This window comes from Rattus norvegicus, chromosome 3 (assembly GCF_021556685.1).
Source record: "Rattus norvegicus strain SHRSP/BbbUtx chromosome 3, alternate assembly SHRSP_T2T, whole genome shotgun sequence".
Classification (NCBI taxonomy): domain Eukaryota; kingdom Metazoa; phylum Chordata; class Mammalia; order Rodentia; family Muridae; genus Rattus; species Rattus norvegicus.
The window spans coordinates 92531901-92551970 of NC_141536.1; the positions used below are offsets into that span (position 1 = coordinate 92531901).

General features: G+C 45.5%; 1 protein-coding gene across 9 annotated transcripts in view; it reads left to right on the top strand.

Moving 5' to 3' along the window:
• Positions 1 to 210: 210 nt before the first annotated feature.
• Mpped2 (metallophosphoesterase domain containing 2) overlaps positions 211 to 20070 on the top strand; it is a 175688-nt gene continuing 155828 nt past the window's right edge. For 3 of the 9 annotated variants that reach the window (XM_087653284.1, XM_087653280.1, XM_087653287.1), the window contains exons 1-2: positions 637 to 776; positions 6140 to 6387. Coding sequence is in view for 4 of the 9 variants with exons in the window: in XM_087653280.1 (XP_087509406.1) it covers positions 6260 to 6387 (128 nt within the window). In the remaining 5 variants the exon portion in view is untranslated. 9 annotated transcript variants of the gene reach the window in all.

Here is a 20070-nt window from a genome sequence, read left to right on the forward strand (position 1 = left end):
CACACGATGGTGAACTTGCAGCTCTGCTTCCTGCCGCCTGCTTGACCCAGGGAGCACCAGCAGCCTGCGGGCCTCGCCCTCCGCTCTCCCTCCCCTCCTGGAAACCCCGCGGCCACGGGGCGCGGGTGGGGGGTTCGAGTGGGCCGGAACTACGGCAGGGGCGTGCAGGGCGAGGGGTCCGGGCGGGGAGCTCGCAGCAAGCGGCGCCTGGGCCGCCCAGCTTCCTGGAGCTGTGCTCCTTTGACCCCAGTGGCAGTCCCTGTCACTGCACCGCTCGCGCTCCCTTCGCTCGCCGCGCCCTCGCTGTCTCTCCTCGCCCCCTCGCTCGTTCTCTCCCCAGATCGAGGCTGCTCCGGTCCTCTCCACCTCCCCCCGCAGCGACCCCGCGTCCCGCTCGCACCGCGCCCCAGTGCTGCCCTCCCAGGCCCTGGATCAGCGGCGGGGACCTCCGGGGTCGAAGGTTCTGGCCCGCCCGAGCCCCTCGCCCCTGCCACCCCCAGCGCTGCTCCGAGCCGGCTCGGGTGGCTTGGCGATGGCTCGCCCGCACACCGGGCGCTGAAGGCATCCCGGGGACCCGGAGCGCAGCCCGGGAAAGGTAATCCGCCCGGGAAAGGGAGGCGGAGGGCGGGGGAGGGGGGAGGAGGCGGCCGGTGCCGGGCGCGAGAGGAAGGAAAAAAAAATGCACACACAAAGCGGAGCCCGGGTGAGAGGTGCCTTGTCAGAGGCGCGTGCGAGGGCGCGGGAGCTGCGGAGCGCGGCGGCCCCGCGACCCTGAGGTTGGCGGACTGAACACTAGAGGACCCGGGGAGAGCAGATTTGTTTCCCCCGAAGCCCCCGCAAGCGAGAGCGAATTTCTTTGCGTAGCTGCCCTTCTTCCCACTCCCCATCTCGCCCCCTGTTCTCCCTTCCCCCCAAGCCCTCGGCCACCGACCTCTCGGGGTCCCCGCCTCCCTGCCCCCTCCTTCTCCGGGTTTCTCAGGAAGGTGGCGGCGGGGGTGCCGGGGGAGAGGTTGTCTGCGAAAGCCCGCGGCTAAAGCCCCGGGGCAAGGGATGGGGGTGGGGCCGGGGAGTCGGAGATCTGTTTACTAGAAAGTCCCAGGGTCGTGCGCGGCAGCTGCCCCGGCCTAGGCCCGGGTGCATTGTGTTGGCCCGAGCCCCTTGCGCCCGCGGCGGCCCCGGGCCAGGTGCAGTGGCCGGACGGCTCCGTGCAGCTTTGTGCTCCGGTCGCTCGCGCGCATAGCGCTCCAGCGCGGAGCTCTCCGCCGGCCCCCGCGCCCGGACCTTACTCTCCGGTCTCGGCGACCGCTGCCTGCCGAGCGAGAGGGCTGGGAGGCGGGGTACGGCAGCGTGGAAAAGTAACCGCGGCCGCCCAGTTTCTTTTCTACCTAAGCAGTAGTTGTGAGGGGCCCCCACCGCCACCCCTATTTACATTTACATGTGGCAAGATTGTCTTTAAAAATCTTTTAAATTTCGGGCTTTTGCGGCCTAGGAGGTGTACCTAGAGGTTCGAGAGGGCATTGAAATCCCCCAGCAAGAGCACGGAAAGATGAGCCCGGGGGTTGATTTATAGCGCACCCCCAACACACCCGGAATTAAGAGTGAATGCGGGTCATGAAAAATGTCTAATTGATTTGTGATGGTAAAGACACTAACAAGTCAGGGTGGGGAAAACAAACACAACTTTAACTGGAAGGGAAAGACTTCCAAAGAGGGGGCAAGGCTGTGGCCTCCACATTCCCTCTGCAGCCCGATGGCTGGCTGGATCCCTTCCCTTCCCAGCCGTTCCCGGGGAGGTGCCTGGCAGCTCCGGGACTCAGCGAGGAGGCGGTTGTTCAGGGTGCGGACTCGGTCTCCTGCCTGTATGCTTGGAGATGCCAGGGCGCTTCGGAGGCTTCTGTCCCAGACCAGGGGTTAAGATGCGGCACCGAGGATGGCAACGACGTCAGAGCCCGTGTTTTACGGCGGTCTTCAGTCGGTGCCCCGCTGGGAGAGAGGAAGGTGGGGGAAAATGCTTAGCCAACCCTGGGGGAGTGAGTCTAGTGTCCTTAGTGCTGCCAACATCGCCGGCAGTGGCGGTGGCGGTGCCCATCGGGTACTCAGCGCCTACGGAATGAGGAGGGAGTTGTGGCCAGAACCTGGCAAGGAGAGCGGTTGACAGAGCAGGGCGTGTGTGTGTGTGTGTGTGTGTGTGTGTGTGTGTGTGTGTGTGTGTGTGTGTGTGTGTGTGTGTGTGTGTGTGTGGTGTGTGGGTGTGTGTGTGTGTGTGTGTGTAGTAGCTGCAGCCCCCCACCCCATCTGCCCACCCTAGATTTAAAACAAACAAACCAATCCAAAGTAGAGAATTCTGCAGCCCCCCCCCCCCGCGCCCCACCATATATAGACCCCACGCTTTGTCAGAGGCTCAGGAGAAAAGTCGTGCCCTCCTTCTCTGAAAGAATGTGCCAGCTGGGTGTCAGCAGTGCTGGAGACAAGTTCAGGTGTAAGTGTGAAGGGAAGGGAGGGAGCTTAGTGGACAGAGGCACGTGGAACTTTTTTAGCATCTCCAGAAAAATAAAGTAGCGGTACAACCACGGGGAAAGAGTGTGGGCATCGCTCCCGCATGCGGGAATGAGTAACTGGAAATGGGCATAAAAGAGTAGGGGCCTGAGTTTACAAGGTTCTCAGTCCGCGAGGCAGAGGGAGGAGAGAATGAAATTTGGCGGGGTTGCACCGGGAGCGAGCTCTAAAGTCCCTCCATCCAGTAAGTGAGGTGGCTATCTTCCTGACTCAAATGAGCACCATTATTTAAACAAGGACAGCGAAATCCAGGACTCATTTCTTCTGGGCTTGGCTTAGGCAGCGTTCGAGTACAGAGGTCAAAAATTGTCGCTTTGAAAGTTTAGGTAAATCAGACTTCTGGTGTCTAGGAGGTGCAGACAGTTATTTAAGCCTTCAGTTTTTAATCCCCTCCTTGCCAGCAGACTTTTAAGAGGTTTCCAAGTGGGTTCCTGGAAAAGAAAATTTCCAGTCCTGCAGCTTAGGGGACAGAAGTGACTGCTGTCTAGGAAATGCTCAACGTGCTCACGTGGGTTTTTTTTTTTTTTTAACAGAAACTCTAACACCGGCCTGAATGCTTGGCAGTGACAGTCCTGTTTAGAATTTTCTTTAGGCATGTTGGCATCTTGTACTGGGTGCCTTTGTTTGTGGATAAAATGCATTGAAGTATAAAATTAAAAGAAGAAAGCTGCTCCCTTTAACTATTGTGAGAAGAGGATGTGGTGGTGGTGGGGTTACAGCCCGAGTATTTGAAGCAGGGTGATACTGCTTCTTCGAAGGTTAAGGTGGGGACCTTGGCATCTTTTAAGCATTCCCCCAAATCTCCTGTAAAGTGATGTGGTTTAGCTCATGGCTTTGTCGCTGAGAATCTTTCTCCATCCCACAGTCCTCCCAAGCACACACACACACACACACACACACACACACACACACACACCAGGATATGTTCATTTTGAGGTGTGGATGGAATTGGACATAGCATTTTTAAAAATTAGACTTTTCTTGACTTGTGTGTAAAAGGTGCTGAGAAAGTTTTGAAGCTTTCTGCCTCAGTCTGACATTTTCTTCAAAGGACTCCAGATTAAAGAAGATAGACCCGGCAGGTGCACTGTTTCGATAAAACATTTGAAAGGGAACAAGGCAAAGATGAATTCAAATGAGGTGCCAGCCACCCATTTAGCCCTTCCGAACCACAGAGCTCTGGGCTTGCTGATGGAGAGAGATCGTTTGCTTTGCTTGGGCAGAGGGGCAAAGAGGCATAGTTGTTCCCTGACAGAAAATGAACATCTGTAGGGTGACTTTAGGATATCCTGGATCCTTTAGAAGTGGGAATCTGGCGTCTACATTCTGACTCTTTTTGGCTTCAATCAGGATGGCTTGAGAGGGTCTCCCTCTACCCACTTCAAGCCACTGTAAATATTCAGTATGTCTATTTTATTTCTGGTCTGCATTCTTTTAGTTTAATTAGTATTTTTTTTATTCCTCAAACATTAAAATTCTTTCCGGCAAGGGGTACAGATACTTAATCCGAGGTCATCATGGTCTAGACATGAATTTGATTTTCTGTTGCTTCTGAAATGTTCTGTATCTCACACAATAGACATTGATAGAAGGAAAATAAGAACCGCCAAGTAATTTTTATACCACTCTCTAATTTATGCAAACACGAAGTTCTCGTATTCTGAAAATGCGTATTTTCCCCCTTCTGCGCCTTGATGGCTAACATTCTTTTTAATGACAGTCATTTCTGTAACAGGAAGATGTCTTCATTTGTGTTTACTTTTCAGTACCACGCAATTACGCAGCTCCGAGCTTCAGTTGTGTCTCGGTACTTTGTGTCTCAAAGAGAATTACAGCACTTAGAACAGGACTGCAATTTGAAGCAGGTGTTGTGTTTTACTGTTATGCAAAATAACAGTAAAATATAATTGTGTAGGAAATTAAGGAACCAGCTGCAAACTTAGTATGAAAACTGCTACATTATGATTCGTAAGCAGTTCTTTACAGATATCTTACATCCAAGGAGCAGGGCAAGATTTGGCTTAGCTAATCCTACTGGCCAGATTGCCACCGACTAGTGCTTAAGGGAGTTACCTCCTGCGAAGGCAGGGAGAAGAAGCAAGGGAACCCAAGGTAATATTTTGCTAAAAGTGTCAGAACAGCAGGGATTCCTCTCCTGGCTATGGGAATGTTCTGGAAACCAAGGCCAGGTGGGTATAACTTGACTGCTGTAAAGAAAGCAAACCTTGGAGTAGAACATTGTGGAATGTTTTAGCCCAGCTAGCATATGGAGGGCAACAGGAGCCCTGGGTCACAAAACAAAATAGATGGCTCATGGCATGTCATCTATCTGCCTTTTGTTGGATATGTTAAGGTGTTTCATGCCAAATTTCAATTTTCGATCTAACCTTGTGTGTGTGTATATATGTATATATATGTATATATAACATATATACATATATGTATATATATATATATATATATATCGAGAGAGAGAGAGAGGTAACATCTAAGATGTCTGGAACTTAGTGGTATACATGGCAAATGAATTCTGGCACAGCATTTTGAGAAAAATTCAGGTTAGCCAAGGAGTGTTTGTGATGCCTCCTGCTTCTTCCAGTTGATCACCAATTGCAACAGCTTCCATGCAAGGGCTTGCGTCCCCCCATCTTTGAACATCTGCCGTAAAAACAGACATCTTCATTTCTGTACTCTGCATGGCAACCAATACATTGACACATAAAAAGAATGAGAAATTCTGGAAATTTCTTAAGGAAATGTGAACAGCTAGTAAGAATGACAGCACCAAAGAATGAAGGCCCAGATGTGATGGCTGCCCTCCCTGAATGCTCCCTTAAGTGGGGAAGAGGGAAGTCAGGGTTAGAAAGTGACTGACCTATTCTGTGTTCATCTGGCTTTCTGTTGAGTGGCTAGAATATTGAAAGAAAGTGCACCATGGTTAGTAAGAAGTATTTGCTTTGCTGTCAAGTTCTTGACCAGAGAGAATACCAGGCATTGTTATTTAGCAGTGTCTGCAAGACAAACAAATTTATGTGTGCATCCTGTGCATTTTGTAGTTATACTCGGTTCTCTGTTAATGAGCACAGACCCTTAAGTTTGTATTTGTCATGGTGTCCTGTGGATCGTCCAAGCATCAAGATTGCAAGTGATTGTATAATGTGATACCAATTTTGTAAGAACCAAATATTTCAATTAGCAGGGAGGGTTTGGAAGAATCTTCAAGCACAAACCATTTATAGCTAAACACCATGGCAACTGTGGATTTGGCCCTTCTGCAATTCACGTTAAGTGCCATAATTATAATTAGAGAGGAATTCTTAGTTTGAACTCCATTGAGACGATTCACCAGCACCTAGTGGTACCATGTAGGGTGTAACGTCCTCTCTGAGGGACGAGCAGGAAAGAGTCGGCAACAGTTATGTCCAGGAGGAAATACTAGCAATTCCGATTTTTTTTTCTCCTGAGCCAATTTTATATTACAGATTCCAAACCCAATGTGTTTTAGAACTGTCTTACTCATTGTTCTTGTTTTATAAAATGTATATACACATGTACACGTATATGTTTTTTTTTCTTTTCCTAGAACGCACAGTGGTGTTGATGAGTAGATCCTTGGATTCAGAGGTCGGCTGAAACCCATCATGCCTGCTTCCAGCGTTCGCTCCGGAGACTTGTGAGTCGAGACTGCCTATAGGGAGGAAGGATGGCACATGGGATTCCTTCTCAAGGCAAAGTTACCATAACGGTGGATGAGTATAGCTCCAACCCCACCCAGGCATTCACACACTACAACATCAACCAGAGCAGATTCCAGCCGCCACATGTGCACATGTAAGTATTTCTCACGAACGTACAGAAGAGAAAAAAGTTAGCAACCAAGAAAAGCAAACTGAAAGAAAACTATTCCTCAGCATTCTGCTAGGGAGAGTGGAAGTCAGTGATTTCCAAAACAGACGGGTAGCTGTGGTTTCACATACAGGCCAAAAGAAACCCCTTGCTCGAATCTGTATAACTAGTCACATTTCTTTTTTTATAGCACGTCCAATCACAAAATGGCGTTAGGTCTTCAGAACCTCTGATGGGTTCTGATAAGTTGCCCACGCTTTGTAGCTAAGAATGGAGAGTTTAGGTATTTTCCTAATGCCACACATTGAATGTTGGCAGTGAAATCCCACCTTTAGTTCAGTTTGCTTTACCATGTGTTGTCTACTTCCGTGATGAAATATTTCTTTAAGGTTTCTCTTACAGTTTCTTACACTCCATTCCACTAAGGCTTTGTATTCAGCTGGGAAATAGGCCTCATTGGAGATAATTGTCCAGCTACTGCTAAATCCATTGTCTCGCCTGTTGCTAGTGAAACGAGGGCTTCATTATGCAAGACTCAAACAATACGGGGAACAAAGGGTTAAGGGAGAGTGTAACAGTGGGTCTCGGGAATTTTAGTTTTCTTTTACTCCCTGATACGATGGAGTACATATCGGGCCTTAAGCTCTTTAAGAAGGAAAACATATAGGAGACACTCAGAAACAAGGACACTGCAGCACCTGGTCACACACACCAACTCTTGTTTGGTCCTCTGCAGCAGAAGTGCTAGGCTGTCAATGGAAGGGGACAGAAGGTCACTGTGTCTCTTGTTTATCCAAGGCCTGGTGCCCATTCTTTATGAGCCTCCTTCCAGTGTCTAACACGAGTCTTTCATGGCAGGACTCTTTGAACACCATGTGTAGTCAAGAGGGAAAGGTGGTTAGGATTTCGTTGACTGTTTTTACTCCTGGCAGAATTGAACTCAGGGTATGCACAAGTCACAAGCTCTTTCTTCCAATAATTGTTTTATGTGGGCATTTAAAGAAACAGTAGCCCCACCACCTAAACACACACACACACACACACACACACACACACACACAGATATTCTCATTCATTCTCATTCTCTCTCTCTCTCTCTCTCTCTCTCTCTCTCTCTCTCTCTCTCTCTCCTAATTCAGAAACCTTAACCAAACAGAACAGTGTTTGGCTATTAGTGTAAATAGCAGAGTGGTGTTTTGTAAGTAAGTTATAAGAAGCCTCTTAAAGTAACCGTGATGAGTTTTATGCAAAGTAGAAAAACCAAAACAGTAGGCTCCAGGGAAAGGAAAAAAAAAAAAAACAACAAAAGACAAAAACAAAAACCATCACCACCACCACCACCACCAAAAACCAAATACCAACAAAAAAAACAACAACAACAACAAAAGAAAAACAGCTTTGCAAATGCTTGGTTTCTAAGAACTTGCTGGCTGTGTGTGAGAATCTGCTGACAGGGAGGAAGGCAGAGGTTTGTAGGTGATCTGTTCGCTCTTTGTTAAAATGGTAGTTTTTTTCTGAACAGTAAGTATGTATTTGTTTTAAATAGTCCTTTTATTGTTTCCATTGAGTCCCTTTTCTTCAGGTATGTTATAAAATTTGTTCATGGCATAGTTACAATCCCTTTAGCTCGCTTTGGAAGGTTGATATGTTGTGTTAATGAATCTCAGAGAACTCTGGATCCTGTTTCATGTGAGGCAGAGTGAATGCTGCTCTGTCCAGATTCCTTGGGAAATGACTGAAAGGCTCGGCCATTGCTCAGCTCAGTAGCGGTCTCTTATTTGCTCTTGCCCACAGGAGTCCACTGGTGAACTCACAGGAGTCCACTGGTGAACTGTGAATGATTAGAGAGATGGCTTTTAAACTCACTCTCCTGCTCTCAGGAGGAGGGGGGCAAAGCCCAAACACTCACAACAACAAAAAAGAGGTTTGTTATGGAAACCTAGACAGCTGTGGAGCCTGTCCCTGGACTCCAGCCTGGGAACACAGGGCTCCTCCCCATGGCTCCAATGTGGCCTTTCCTTTTTATTACCCTTGGCTTCCTCTCACCTGAGAGCACCTTGGGCCCTCCTGTCTCTGCCTTGAGTTAGCTGTTTCTTGCAGTGGTGACACCCTTCTGCTCTGATTAGCATTTGCTCTGAGCTAGTCTAGTTTCCTGCACTCACGGGAAGCCTCTTGTCCTCTGTCTTGTGACATCTTTCCCAATTTGGGACAGTTGCTTTGGTTCCACCCGAAGCCCTAGGTACTTGTCTATTTCTAGGACCTCTATTGTTATTTTTCTGTCTGTCTGTCTGTCTTCCATCCATTACTATCTTTTCCTCTCTGTGTCTAGCGTCAATCATTCATTTTTACTTTCCTATCATTAATAGGTAACCCAATTATTACCTATTATATTTTATCTATTTTTATTATTTAATTAATTTGTTATTTATACATCTGTATATTTATATAAAGTCATTATTATTTTATTATGTTTATTCATCAATAGCTGTCACTTATTTGATCTATTTTCATGTTTGTATTTTCTTTTTTTTTTTTGAAAGATTTATTTATTATATATAATAAGTACACTGTAGCTGTCTTCAGACACACCAGAAGAGGGCATCAGATCTCATTACAGATGGTTGTGAGCCACCATGTGGTTGCTGGGATTTGAACTCAGGACCTCTGGAAGAGCAGTCAGTGCTCTTAACCACTGAGCCATTTCTCCAGCCCATGTTTGTATTTTCTATATTATTATCCTTTCTATATTAACTATTATTATTTTTTCTGTCAATCATCTATTACCTTCTGTCTGTCTTCTATCTACCTGCCTGCCTGTCTGTCTGATGTACTGATTGATTAAAAAATTTCAGTTATGTGTTCATAGGACAAACCAGGGTCATTCTGGAAGTGTGAGGGTATGCTTGCTTTGATGGGGATGTGGATCCCCGTGGCCTCATTCTAACCTGTCCATCTAAGGGCCTGCTGTTGCTTTGTGTGTTGATGGCCTGGCTCATGACAACTCTGGTAGGTTGTAGCACTTGGGCATCTTCCTTGACTGCGATCACGTTCTATTTTGGGTGCACTAAAAACAGGACCCTTTGTCTAAATAGACACCGAAAGTGACCGGAATGTATTGGGGAGATATTGAACCTAAAATTTCTCCTGGTTTTTGGAAAAATTCCAACATGTCCTGATAGAGTTTTGTTCATTCCTAGAGCTAGCTTGCCTTTCCTACTTGCAACATTTACATATTTATTTAGCTCTAGGTCTTTCAAGCATTTACTTTCCTTTCTCACTCCTATCCAAGGTCTGTGAAGCCCCCTGGTAGAAACCAGTGCCCTTGGTCTTCCTTTCTATGACCTAGTGGTAGCAGTGGGCATTGTCTCACCTTAATTAAGGAATTTTCATTTAATGGGTTGGTTTGTTTCAGCTCAACTTTGTGACTAGCCCCTGTGTAGCTCCCCCTCTAATCAACTTCCCTTCCCCAGACATCATTCTATTCACAGGCAAGTAAGTGCACCAAATGACCGCTATTGTTTTTAGCTGTGACTTATGAAGACTGAAATTTAAATAGAACTCTTTTTGCAAGGTACCATTGTGAGGGACAAAAATCAGCCACCATCATTATGAAGCGTCCCTCTTTTAGAACTGGGTTCTCGCCCAGTTTCAAGAAGTTTGGGTTTGGTCCGTATCTATAAACTCTTAACAAGATTGCTACCAGACTTTCTAAGAACCATTGCTTTGAATTTCCTTCTGACGTAGGATTTTCTTTTTTATTTTTTTTAAAGTAATCCTATCTGACTTTAGAAAAGAAAATCAAAGCACAGCTGGAGTTAGTAGACCAAAATGTAGCCTAAAATATGAGTCCTTTCTTTCTCTCTCACTCTTGATTAAACTGATAGATGGATGGCTGAAGCTAACAGTGAACATGTCTTCATGTGCCCACAAGCCCTTCGTCTTCCTTGAACAGAACATTCACAAAGTTGTTTAGTATTTTTAATGATGATTAGAGAAAGCATTCAAAGAACCATTTTAGGTCTGAAAATGCCATAAAGATTTTGTGCGTTTTAACAATGGGAGGCCTAATCACACACTCTAAAACTGTGTTGATAAGACATCCAGCTCTAAGGGTTTTCGCACTGGAAATTTTACTTCTTCATGAGAAGCCCTTCTTCTATTCCTTGCAAGTCAGGGTGGCTGGTTACACTACTGAGGTTAATTGTCTTCTCCTTTGTTTTGTTTTGAGGGTTGGCTATGGGGATTTCGAATTCAACTCTTGTCTCTGGTTCAGTTACTAGAGCCCCAGGATCTTTCTTTTTCTCTCCCTGGCTTTTTACCAGGCTTTAAGAAAGTGGTGTCATGTAGAGGTGTCTGTCACCGATAGAATCTTATTTCCCCCTTTTCACCAGTAAGATACAGTTCGTAAAAGGTTGTCGTGAAATTAAAGAGGTGCAGAAAAATTCTGAACCGCTCCCATTGTATATTCAGTGCCAATTGTTACCATGAGTGTGTACCTCATTGATCCCAAGTTTTTTATTTCAAAACTTCCGTTATCCATCACTGACCAGTTTGTCTTGTCTTCTGCGAGGAGTTACTGGAGGGCACCATGGAAGTTTTTCCTGGTGGAACTTGGGGTAGAATTGCTCTGTTTCAAGGGCAGCAGGTGACTTAGTGCCTGTCATGATCATGAAAAGCTAGGAAGGTCTCTACACCTCCAGTTATATCATGAAAGTAGCAGTCCTAAATGGGTAGAAATCCTATACCACATGGCTGTTCAGTGAAGACCACTGACATCTTGAGTCAGGCCTGACTTCTGTGCTCCCGTCACTGACTCTGATTCCCCTACTCTATGTTTAAAACAGACATGTATTTAATGGGATTGTCACAGGCTTCTGCAGTAGAAGGAGGATATGACAGCTGAGAATGTGTAATTGGGCCTGTCACTGGCTTGGTGGAAAAATTTGGGGTCTCAGTATTATCATCTATGAAGTGGGCTTAATACCATAATGCTTAACCCTAAATGAACCCCCCATTCATTGCCTATGCCTGTGGTTACCACTAGCACCCTTGGGATCATACAGGATCAAAAGGCAGTGCTTGATACACAGATATGATAATTTTGTGTACTGATGTGACCATATAAAATGTGACAGGTCTGTCGTTCTTTTTGCACTGTTGCCTTGTGTAACATTTATCTGTGTTTGGGCACTGGAAAATCGAAAGGTGATCTTCTGAGATGCCTGAGTTGCACGACAGATTTGTGCAATTTCTATAGGTGTTCCATTTGCTCTGAGGTTTCCTTTCTTCCCTGTTGGAGAGTGTGGCAGGAAACACATTAATTTCAGGATTGTGTTAGTTATGTATAGTACAGAAAGGAAGGAGAGTGAGGTGTGAATGTGACGTGCCCCTCACATGTGCCTGTGTGAAGCCTGCAGTACATGGCACTCTTTTGGGGGTCGTGGAGCCCATGGGATGTGGGCCTCCCTGAGGCAGGTTCAACCCTGGAGGAAGGGCCTTAAGTTCATCCTTCAGCCCAGTCTGTACTTTATTTGCTTCCTGATCCCCAAAGGGTAGAAATGTGAGCAGGCTCCCACTACCAAGTCTTCCCCATCAGAGCTGACTGATTCTCATCGAACCATCATCCAGAACAAATCTTGACTCTTTTAAGTTGCCTCTTATCTCGTACTTGGTTGTGAGAACAGAAACAAGTAGCTAATACAATAATATAAGATTGATATTTGCTTATGTATCTGTACATAAAAGCATAGGAAGGATAAACACCTGTTTTACTGGTGATTACTTAGTTAACCACTTGGTGTCATTTATTGGGTGGTGGCCTTTATATTTTATATGCTTCTATATAGTTGAAATTAATTTTGTAAACTGTATGGTACTCTTATGCTAAGTTTTCAAAAGAATGCTAAGTCCTCTCTAAGTCTTGTGTTTTCTCCAAGGTTTATGTTAAACGCTTGCTAATCTTCTCCTTTCTTTGGGTCTCAGCTTCTTGGGGTGACACCCTCTTCTGGTTTATGGTTCAGTCAAAGATTAAGTCAAAGGCTGCTTGCTCCTTCATGGGAGGATGAAAATGAGGTCAGTCATACTGTCTCCTTGCTGGTCCTATAGACAAAGGGACTTTTAAAGTGATATTTTAGTGTGTGTTTGTGTGTGTGTGTGGGGCGGTTCTCATGCTCAAGGTGCATGTGACTGTGAAGTCATAGGATAACCTTTGAGAGTTCATGTTCTTTTTTCTATCTTATTGAGACAAGGTCTCTCTTGTTCTACTCAGTACTCCAGGCTTCATGGCCCATGAGTTTCTGAGAAATTTTTCTGTCTGCTGGGCTTACACATCCCCCTTTTTGTGGGTTCTGGAGGTTGGGCTGCTGTTGTTGGATTTGCAGATGTTGCTTCCCCCTCAGTGAGCCATCTCACTCAGTGAGGAAACTTTTCAAGAAGTGTTTTAAACCCATTTTGAGAAGGCAGCAGGGGGGGTACAGTAGCAACCAACAGCTGTCACACACACTGGTAGTGTTTTAGGGAACTTGGATTCAGGTCTTACTGGGGTCACTAACTCTGGGATCTTCAGGGAGCAAGGTCTCTTTGAGCTCTGGGCTGCTCACTAGCTACCAGGCTACATGGCCTGGAATATCCTCCTTTTTTCTAGAATTCCTGTTTTGAAAGAATATTGGTGGGAACATTGTGGAGCTGCTGTGTGGGGAAAAATAGTGATCCTGAGCTCTCACAGAGGGAGAAGTAGAATCAGTGAGCAAGTTAATGTCTGGGGTTCAGAAAGATCACTAATAAGCATAGACATTTATTTATTTTTTACTGCAGGCTGGACTGTGCTAACTGCAAAATCTCAACCTAGCCTTCTCTCGGAAAAGCACTTTCTCTAACTCTTAATGCAGGTTTATCACTGGCCTGCATGCTAGCATGACCATAATTTACAAAAGGATTTTCAGTCTGAAGTTTGCCTTGTAGATACTTTTTAGTTTACACTCAAACAAAAAAACAGTGGCTTTCTTTCTTTTTCTCTCTCTCTCTTTTTTTTTTTAAGATAAGTTGTTTTTCTATACACACCCCCAGGGTCCCGTCTTGTGATCTGTGACAATTGGATTGCTTTTTTGAGCTAACTTTCCCCCTGATCCGCAGGTCTCTTTATTTGTATTCAGTCAATAAAGAGACAATCTATTGGGTGTTTTGTCCACCAGGATTTATTCTTCAGAACCTTGGGTGTACGATTGTGTAACTGGGTGGAAATATTTTGCCTTTCTTTGGCTACTGGGCTATCAAGGAGGGAAAATAATTTAAAAAAAAAAACAGATCATATCTGAGGTTAGATTTGGATTTTTTTTTAATTTGTGTGTATATGTGTAGGGGGTAGAGGGAGGAAGTATAAGCCAGTAAGAAATATGGTGCTTTCTTAGGAACAGTGTCTGCCTCATTGACCTGCTGTTCACCAATTAGCTCACCTGGTTGGCCAACCAGCCCTACAAATCCTTCAGTCTCTGCCTCCCCAGTGCTGGGATTACAAGCACGAGTCCCCGTGCCTGTCATTCTTATATGGATTCTAGAGATCACGCTTGTGAGAGAAGTCTTTTCCTCTGAGCCATCTCCTAAGCCCTGGGTTTGTTAGTCTGTCTTTGTTTGGTGACAGGCTTGTCATGTATCTCTGACTGACTGTCAGGTCCTGATACCTGGATGCTCACAGGTCATCACAGATAGTCTCAATCAGTTTCTCTCTCTCTCTCTCTCTCTCTCTCTCTCTCTCTCTCTCTCTCTCTCTCCTCCTCCTCCTCCTCCTCCTCCTCCTCCTCCTCTTCCTCTTCCTCCTCCTCTTCCTCCTCCTCCTTTACATTCAGACTTTCTTTCATCTTCTTTGTCTGAGACCCTGTAATAGAGGATGAAATAAATATGTAGGAGATGACTTCAGCTTTAATTCTGAGAGTTTTAGAACTTACGAAGGTTTGCTTTTAAGATGTAAAGCAGAGCTAACACTGCCCATAGCTTCATACACTCTGGGCCATTGTAAATCGAAAGGGGCAAAGTTTACTGCACTCTGGAAGATCTGTGTGTGAGCATGTGTCCTCTCCTCTCGGGATTTTCTTAGCTCCCGCTTCCCATGCTGTTTTACCTTTGTGACTTTCATGGCCTCCTGGTATGGGTAGGCTATACCGCACTAGTATAGATGCTTGGCAGACCATCGTGTCAGTCTGTCTGTCTCGCTTGTTGAATGTAAAAAGAACACTTTCAGTCTGTGTCTGTGTGGCAGCACTGCCTAGAGCAAGTGGTTGGATTCGTGAGACCTTGCAGTATTTGGGTTCACATGCTTTTATTGTTTGGCTTTGGAGTTTTTCCCCCTTTAGTTTCTGTATTTTACAGCGAAGGGGGTGAGAGGCATATGCGTATAAGAACATGCGTTTTTGCAGTGTTTTCCGGTTTTCCCCTCTTACTGTAAATCAGAAATACAAACTAGTCTAATATATGTTTAAGGTTTTGTCCCATTTAGTCTTACATGTTTTAAAAAAGGAAATGGACAGCTAAGGCAGGCAAGATGGCTCACAGGATAAAGGCGCTTGTGACCAAACCTGACCACTTAAGTTTGGCATCCAGCAATACGTGTTGAGAGGAGAGAGCGATGCCTCAAGTTGTCCTCTGACCTCCATAAGCTCTCTGTGGCCTGCATGCGCCCCATCCCATCCCACCCCACCCCCATTAGAGAAATTAATAAATGTAAGAAATGTATTGAAAATGGAGAAGCAAGTTAGCATGAGTGCTCAAGAAAGTAAACAGAGTTTTAGTGCTGAGCTTAGAAATCTCGGCACGAGCAAGTGTTATCAATGTTCCAGGCTTGGCTTCCTTAAAAGAGAGCAAGACTCTAGTTCATCACACGGACTCTGCTCAAACCGATTTATTTCTTATACAGACAGCATATGAAACTTTCCAGCTCAAAGATTTAGTAATTCTTGGATGACTCAGATGCCTTTTCCCATCTTGCCGTGGGCTATTTTGGCATTGACACGGATTGGCTTAGCGAGAGCTTTACTCTTACTTGGTTTTAGGGATCTGTGTCTCGGTCCCAGGATTCAACCCCTTTACAGCCGTGCACATAGTTTTAAAATGTGTTTTGAACAAAGACATATAGCTGAAATCAAGAAAAATTAGCTTCACTAGCTAAGCAGCCTAGCATGCTTTCGTAATTGTCTGAAAGATAGTGCCTTTGGCTGTGAACAAGGGCGTTTAACAGCTCTGTATAAGTCTTGAGCTTTGGGGGGAAAAATCCCCATTTTGTTTCGATTGTATTTGCTCTAACATTTAGAGATACTATGAATCCATCAAACCATATTGTGTGTGTGTGTGTGTGTGTGTGTGTGTGTGTGTGTGTGTGTGTTCGTGCATGATTGGGAGTATAGATAAGCATCTGCATTTATTTAAAGACTCCAGGTCATATCTACTTTATTTTATTTATTCATTTATTTAGGCAAAACTTCTCCCTGTACCTATAGTTTACTGACTGGCTCTGGCTGGCCACCAACTCTCTGAGGATTTGCCTCCATGCCTCAGCGCTAGGCTTCCAACCGTGCTGCTGTGCCTGGCTTACACGGGCACCGTGGCTCAGAACTCAGATCCACATGCTTGAAGAGCAGCAGGCACTTTATCTCCCGAGCCATCCTCCCACCCAGTATTTGATTTTATAATTACAAAAATCCCCACTTAACCACCTCGTATTTGACGCATTCTATTCTTAAAACTTACTCAAGTGTTTGTATATTAGTCCTGCTTGGATCACTGTTACGTATGACATTTAAATATTTGTGTCTCTTGAAGATTTGTACAGTGAAATTCTAGCCTCCAAAATATAACATGAAGGGGTGGAAGCCTTGGAAGGTGATTCTTTCCTGAGGATAGAATTCCTGAAGTTGGGATCTAAGAGAGACCCTTGCTCTTCCGTCATATGAAGTTGTAGTTGCAAGATGGCCATCTTAGAGAAAGTGTCCCTTCATCAGACATGCACTCTGCCTTGACCCTGACCTTTCTAGAACGTAACAAATGTATTCAAAGATCAGAGCTCTTTTTGGCTACTGTGGTGTCCTGGCCTTGGCTTTCACACTAGGGGAGGGTCAGCATCCATGAACCTTTTGGTTAGCAATGGGATGAGACAAAATGGTGCCTGGGCCTTCTCGAGTTCACAGCATGACTCAACATACCAGTGAGTCTACAAATGGCTGGGACAACATTTTTGGTGTGTTGACCTATTTTCATCTATAAGATGGAATGACTCTTTAAAGGCCATATTAGATAATTCAAAACTTAACGTTTGGAATTCATTTTCTTTTGTAAGTCCCATTTGCCATGTGGTGAGCTATGAAACTGGCTTTTGAGAGGCAAAAGATGTGATGCTATGCTGTCCCACGTTCACCATCTGTTAGCACCCAGGAGATGTAGCATCTGTTGGGCCCAGCTCTGACTCCTGCAGGTTAACTAGTTCTTACCTTGTACTTCACCTCACATTTTGAGCTTGACTGATGGCACGAAACCCATCCTGAGCTAACAAACCTAGAAAAGGGAAAACTGGGGCAAGGGTAAGTGTTGCACATGGGACAGCTAGCTCCTTATTAATCTTAATGCCTAATTCTTCTGGACCATTCTTCTGTATCATAGAGTCTGTCTTCCTATCCTGAGATATCCTGTCCTGTGCTGAGATAGGAAGGCATGAATGTTTTGCTCTGTGCCACATTGAAACCCCCATTCTCCCTGAACTCCAACAGCACCCCCTGAGAATTCAGAAGAGAAGCAATAATGCCTGGGATATGGTCTGCTCCCCACCCTTGCCCCTCACCCCACCTCCCCACCCTCACCCCCACCCCATCTCCCCCCACCCCATCCCCACGCCCCCACCCCATCCCACTTCACTCCACCCCACCCCACCCCCCAACTCCACCCCACCCTATTCCCCAGCCCTATACGATTGGTCATGGATTGGTCATGGATGGCTCCTCTCCCCATCTTCACTCCACCCCCACCCTCCCCTCTCCCCCTCTCCCTCAGCCCTAGATGATTGGTCATGAATGGCTCCTCTCCCCAACTCCACCCCCCTCCCCTCACCTAACCCTATACGATTGGTCATGGATGGCTCCTATCCCCACCTCCACTCTACCTCCACCCTCCCCTCTCCTCTCCCCCTCCCCCAACCCTAGATGATTGGTCATGGATGGCTCCTCTCCCCATCTTCACTCCACCCCCACCCTCCCCTTTCCCCCTCCCCCTCCCCCCAGCCCTAGACTATTGGTCATGGATGGCTCCTCTCCCCATCTCCACCCCACCAGGATGTTAATGGCCATGGCACGCTTCACTGTTTATCTTGGAACTTGATACCATCATCTTGGCAAACAAACCAGGACCTTTATTGCTTGGATTGTTTGTCATTTGCTGTTAATTATCTGTTTCCATAAATTCTTCACTTTGAGAAAAAAGAGAATGTTTTGAAATATTTCCTCCAACATGTAAGCAGGGCTTCATTTTCTGTGGACAAAAGAGAAATGGAGCTCTCTGGTAACTCAGAGCAATCAAGTGCCCTGTTTTTCCCCTACAGGCTCAGCTAGACTCTGCTAATTCAACCAGGATTTGTGCTGAAAGAGCCTTTGGGGTTGGGGGGAACAAAACTAAAAAGAACAATTTAACTTTACACAAGAGCTTTGCTTTGGTTCCAAGCTTTTTTTCTGCCAGAACTCTGCTGTTGTGTGTGCTAGGGTCACTTCCCTTCGGCTGGTCCCCATTTCTGAAGGGTAAAGCTGAACAGCTCAGGGTGAGAGGGGCTTCTGCCTACCTGCCTTTATGAGGTGTTTATTTTGTCAAGTGTGGAATGAAAATGAGTTTTCTTGCCATTAGTACACATTAGTTGTGAGCTTGTGCTGCACAGGGAGGGCTTGCCACGTTATAAACACGCAGTGCCGTTTTCTGAGGTGCAGAACCCCAGGCTTCTGGACTCCTTAATATAAAGAGCTAAGTAGTGGGGGTGGAGAAAGGTGGGCTTGAGCACGTGTGCTCTAAACGGGGGAGTTTGAGGTTGGTGTGGTTGTTGCAAAGGAGAAATGTGGGCACAGTTAGAAGTATTTGTACAAATGAAAACATTGGAGAAGTTATTAGGACAAAGTATAGACAGACTTTAGCCTGCCCCTTTCTGTCCCTGCTTTATGTATTCATTGTGCTAACTCTCTGCTACAGAAGACTTTATTTACAGATTGTTAAGAGACAGAGAGATGGAGAGGGCATGTGTATTTATGGGCACTTCCCCACCTCGTGTGTGTGTGTGTGTGTGTGTGTGTGTGTGTGTGTGTGTGTGTGTGTGTGCGTGTGTCTCGGATGTGCAGGTCTGAGAACAACTTGTAGGAGTCATTTCTCCTTCTGAGGAGGATCTTAGCATCCTCCCCACCAGGTAACTAGCAACAGAGACAACAGGAAGAGTAAGACCGCTTTTGACTAAGCCTGAAGACCTGAGTTTGACATCACAACACCTATGTGTGTGCACGCATTCTTATATGTGTATTCATACCCACAAATAAATGTAGCTCTTTTTTTTTCAAGTAATGCTAAGCAGGTGTGGTGACTTGTGTCTTTAACCTCAGCTCTCAGGAGGTAAAGGCAGGTGGTTCTCTGAGTTCAAGGCCAGTCAGGGCTACACAGTAATACCCTGTATTTAAAAGAAACCTAGCATTGGGAGGTAGAGACAAGTGGATCCTCAGAGGAAGCTCGCTGACTAGGTGAACTGAATTCAAGTTCAGTTCAGTGAAAGACCCTATTTCAGTGCCGTGAAGTGGCCTGCACATGTGTCCTTATGGCCACTAATCCTCTTCCTATTCATCTCTCTCTCTCTATATCTATATCTATATCTATATCTATGTCTATGTCTATGTCTATGTCTATGTCTATGTATATGTATATGTATATGTATATGTATATGTATATGTATATGTATGTATCTATATATATATGTGAAAAGTATAATACATATACCTTACTTTTAAGATTTAGTAAAATTTATTTAAGTTTTGTTAATTATTCATTAAACATTTATTATTATTTATCAACGCTGAGGTTCTATTGTAGCATATGTGTAACACGTATGCAGTTACCATTACCAATAATGCTATTATGATGGCTTCTATAGCACCAGCACATCAGCCTCAGCAGCCTCAGTGGCACTAGCACATGTCTGCCATCGCTGTGGCTTTTTTTTCCTGCTCGCACATTTGATGTGTTGGGACATTCTAGGGTTGTGCTGTCTCAAAGAGATCCTGAACTAGGATAGACGGAATGAGTCTTGGTGAACTTACCGACAGGAGTCGGACACAGTCAATACCACCTCTGCTCCTGCGGCACCTTGCTGTGGGTGGGGCGGGGTGGGGGATGGGAGGCTATAACTCTCACTGTGTGCCTGGCACTGGATCTGCGGAACTGCTAGGGTAAAGATGCTCTTCCCAAGCTCCTCGGCAAACAAGATCAAGTCTCCTCCCTGATGGCAAGCGTGTCTCTAAGCACTTTACTTTCATTATCCTCTTTACTTGTTCTAAATTTTTTTTAAAAGTATCGCATATGAGAAACTTTAGGATTGCCTATGCATTTATTATGATAGTAAACGTAACAGCTGTTTATTAGAATAGGAGATTGGGAGAATAGTGGGAATTGGGG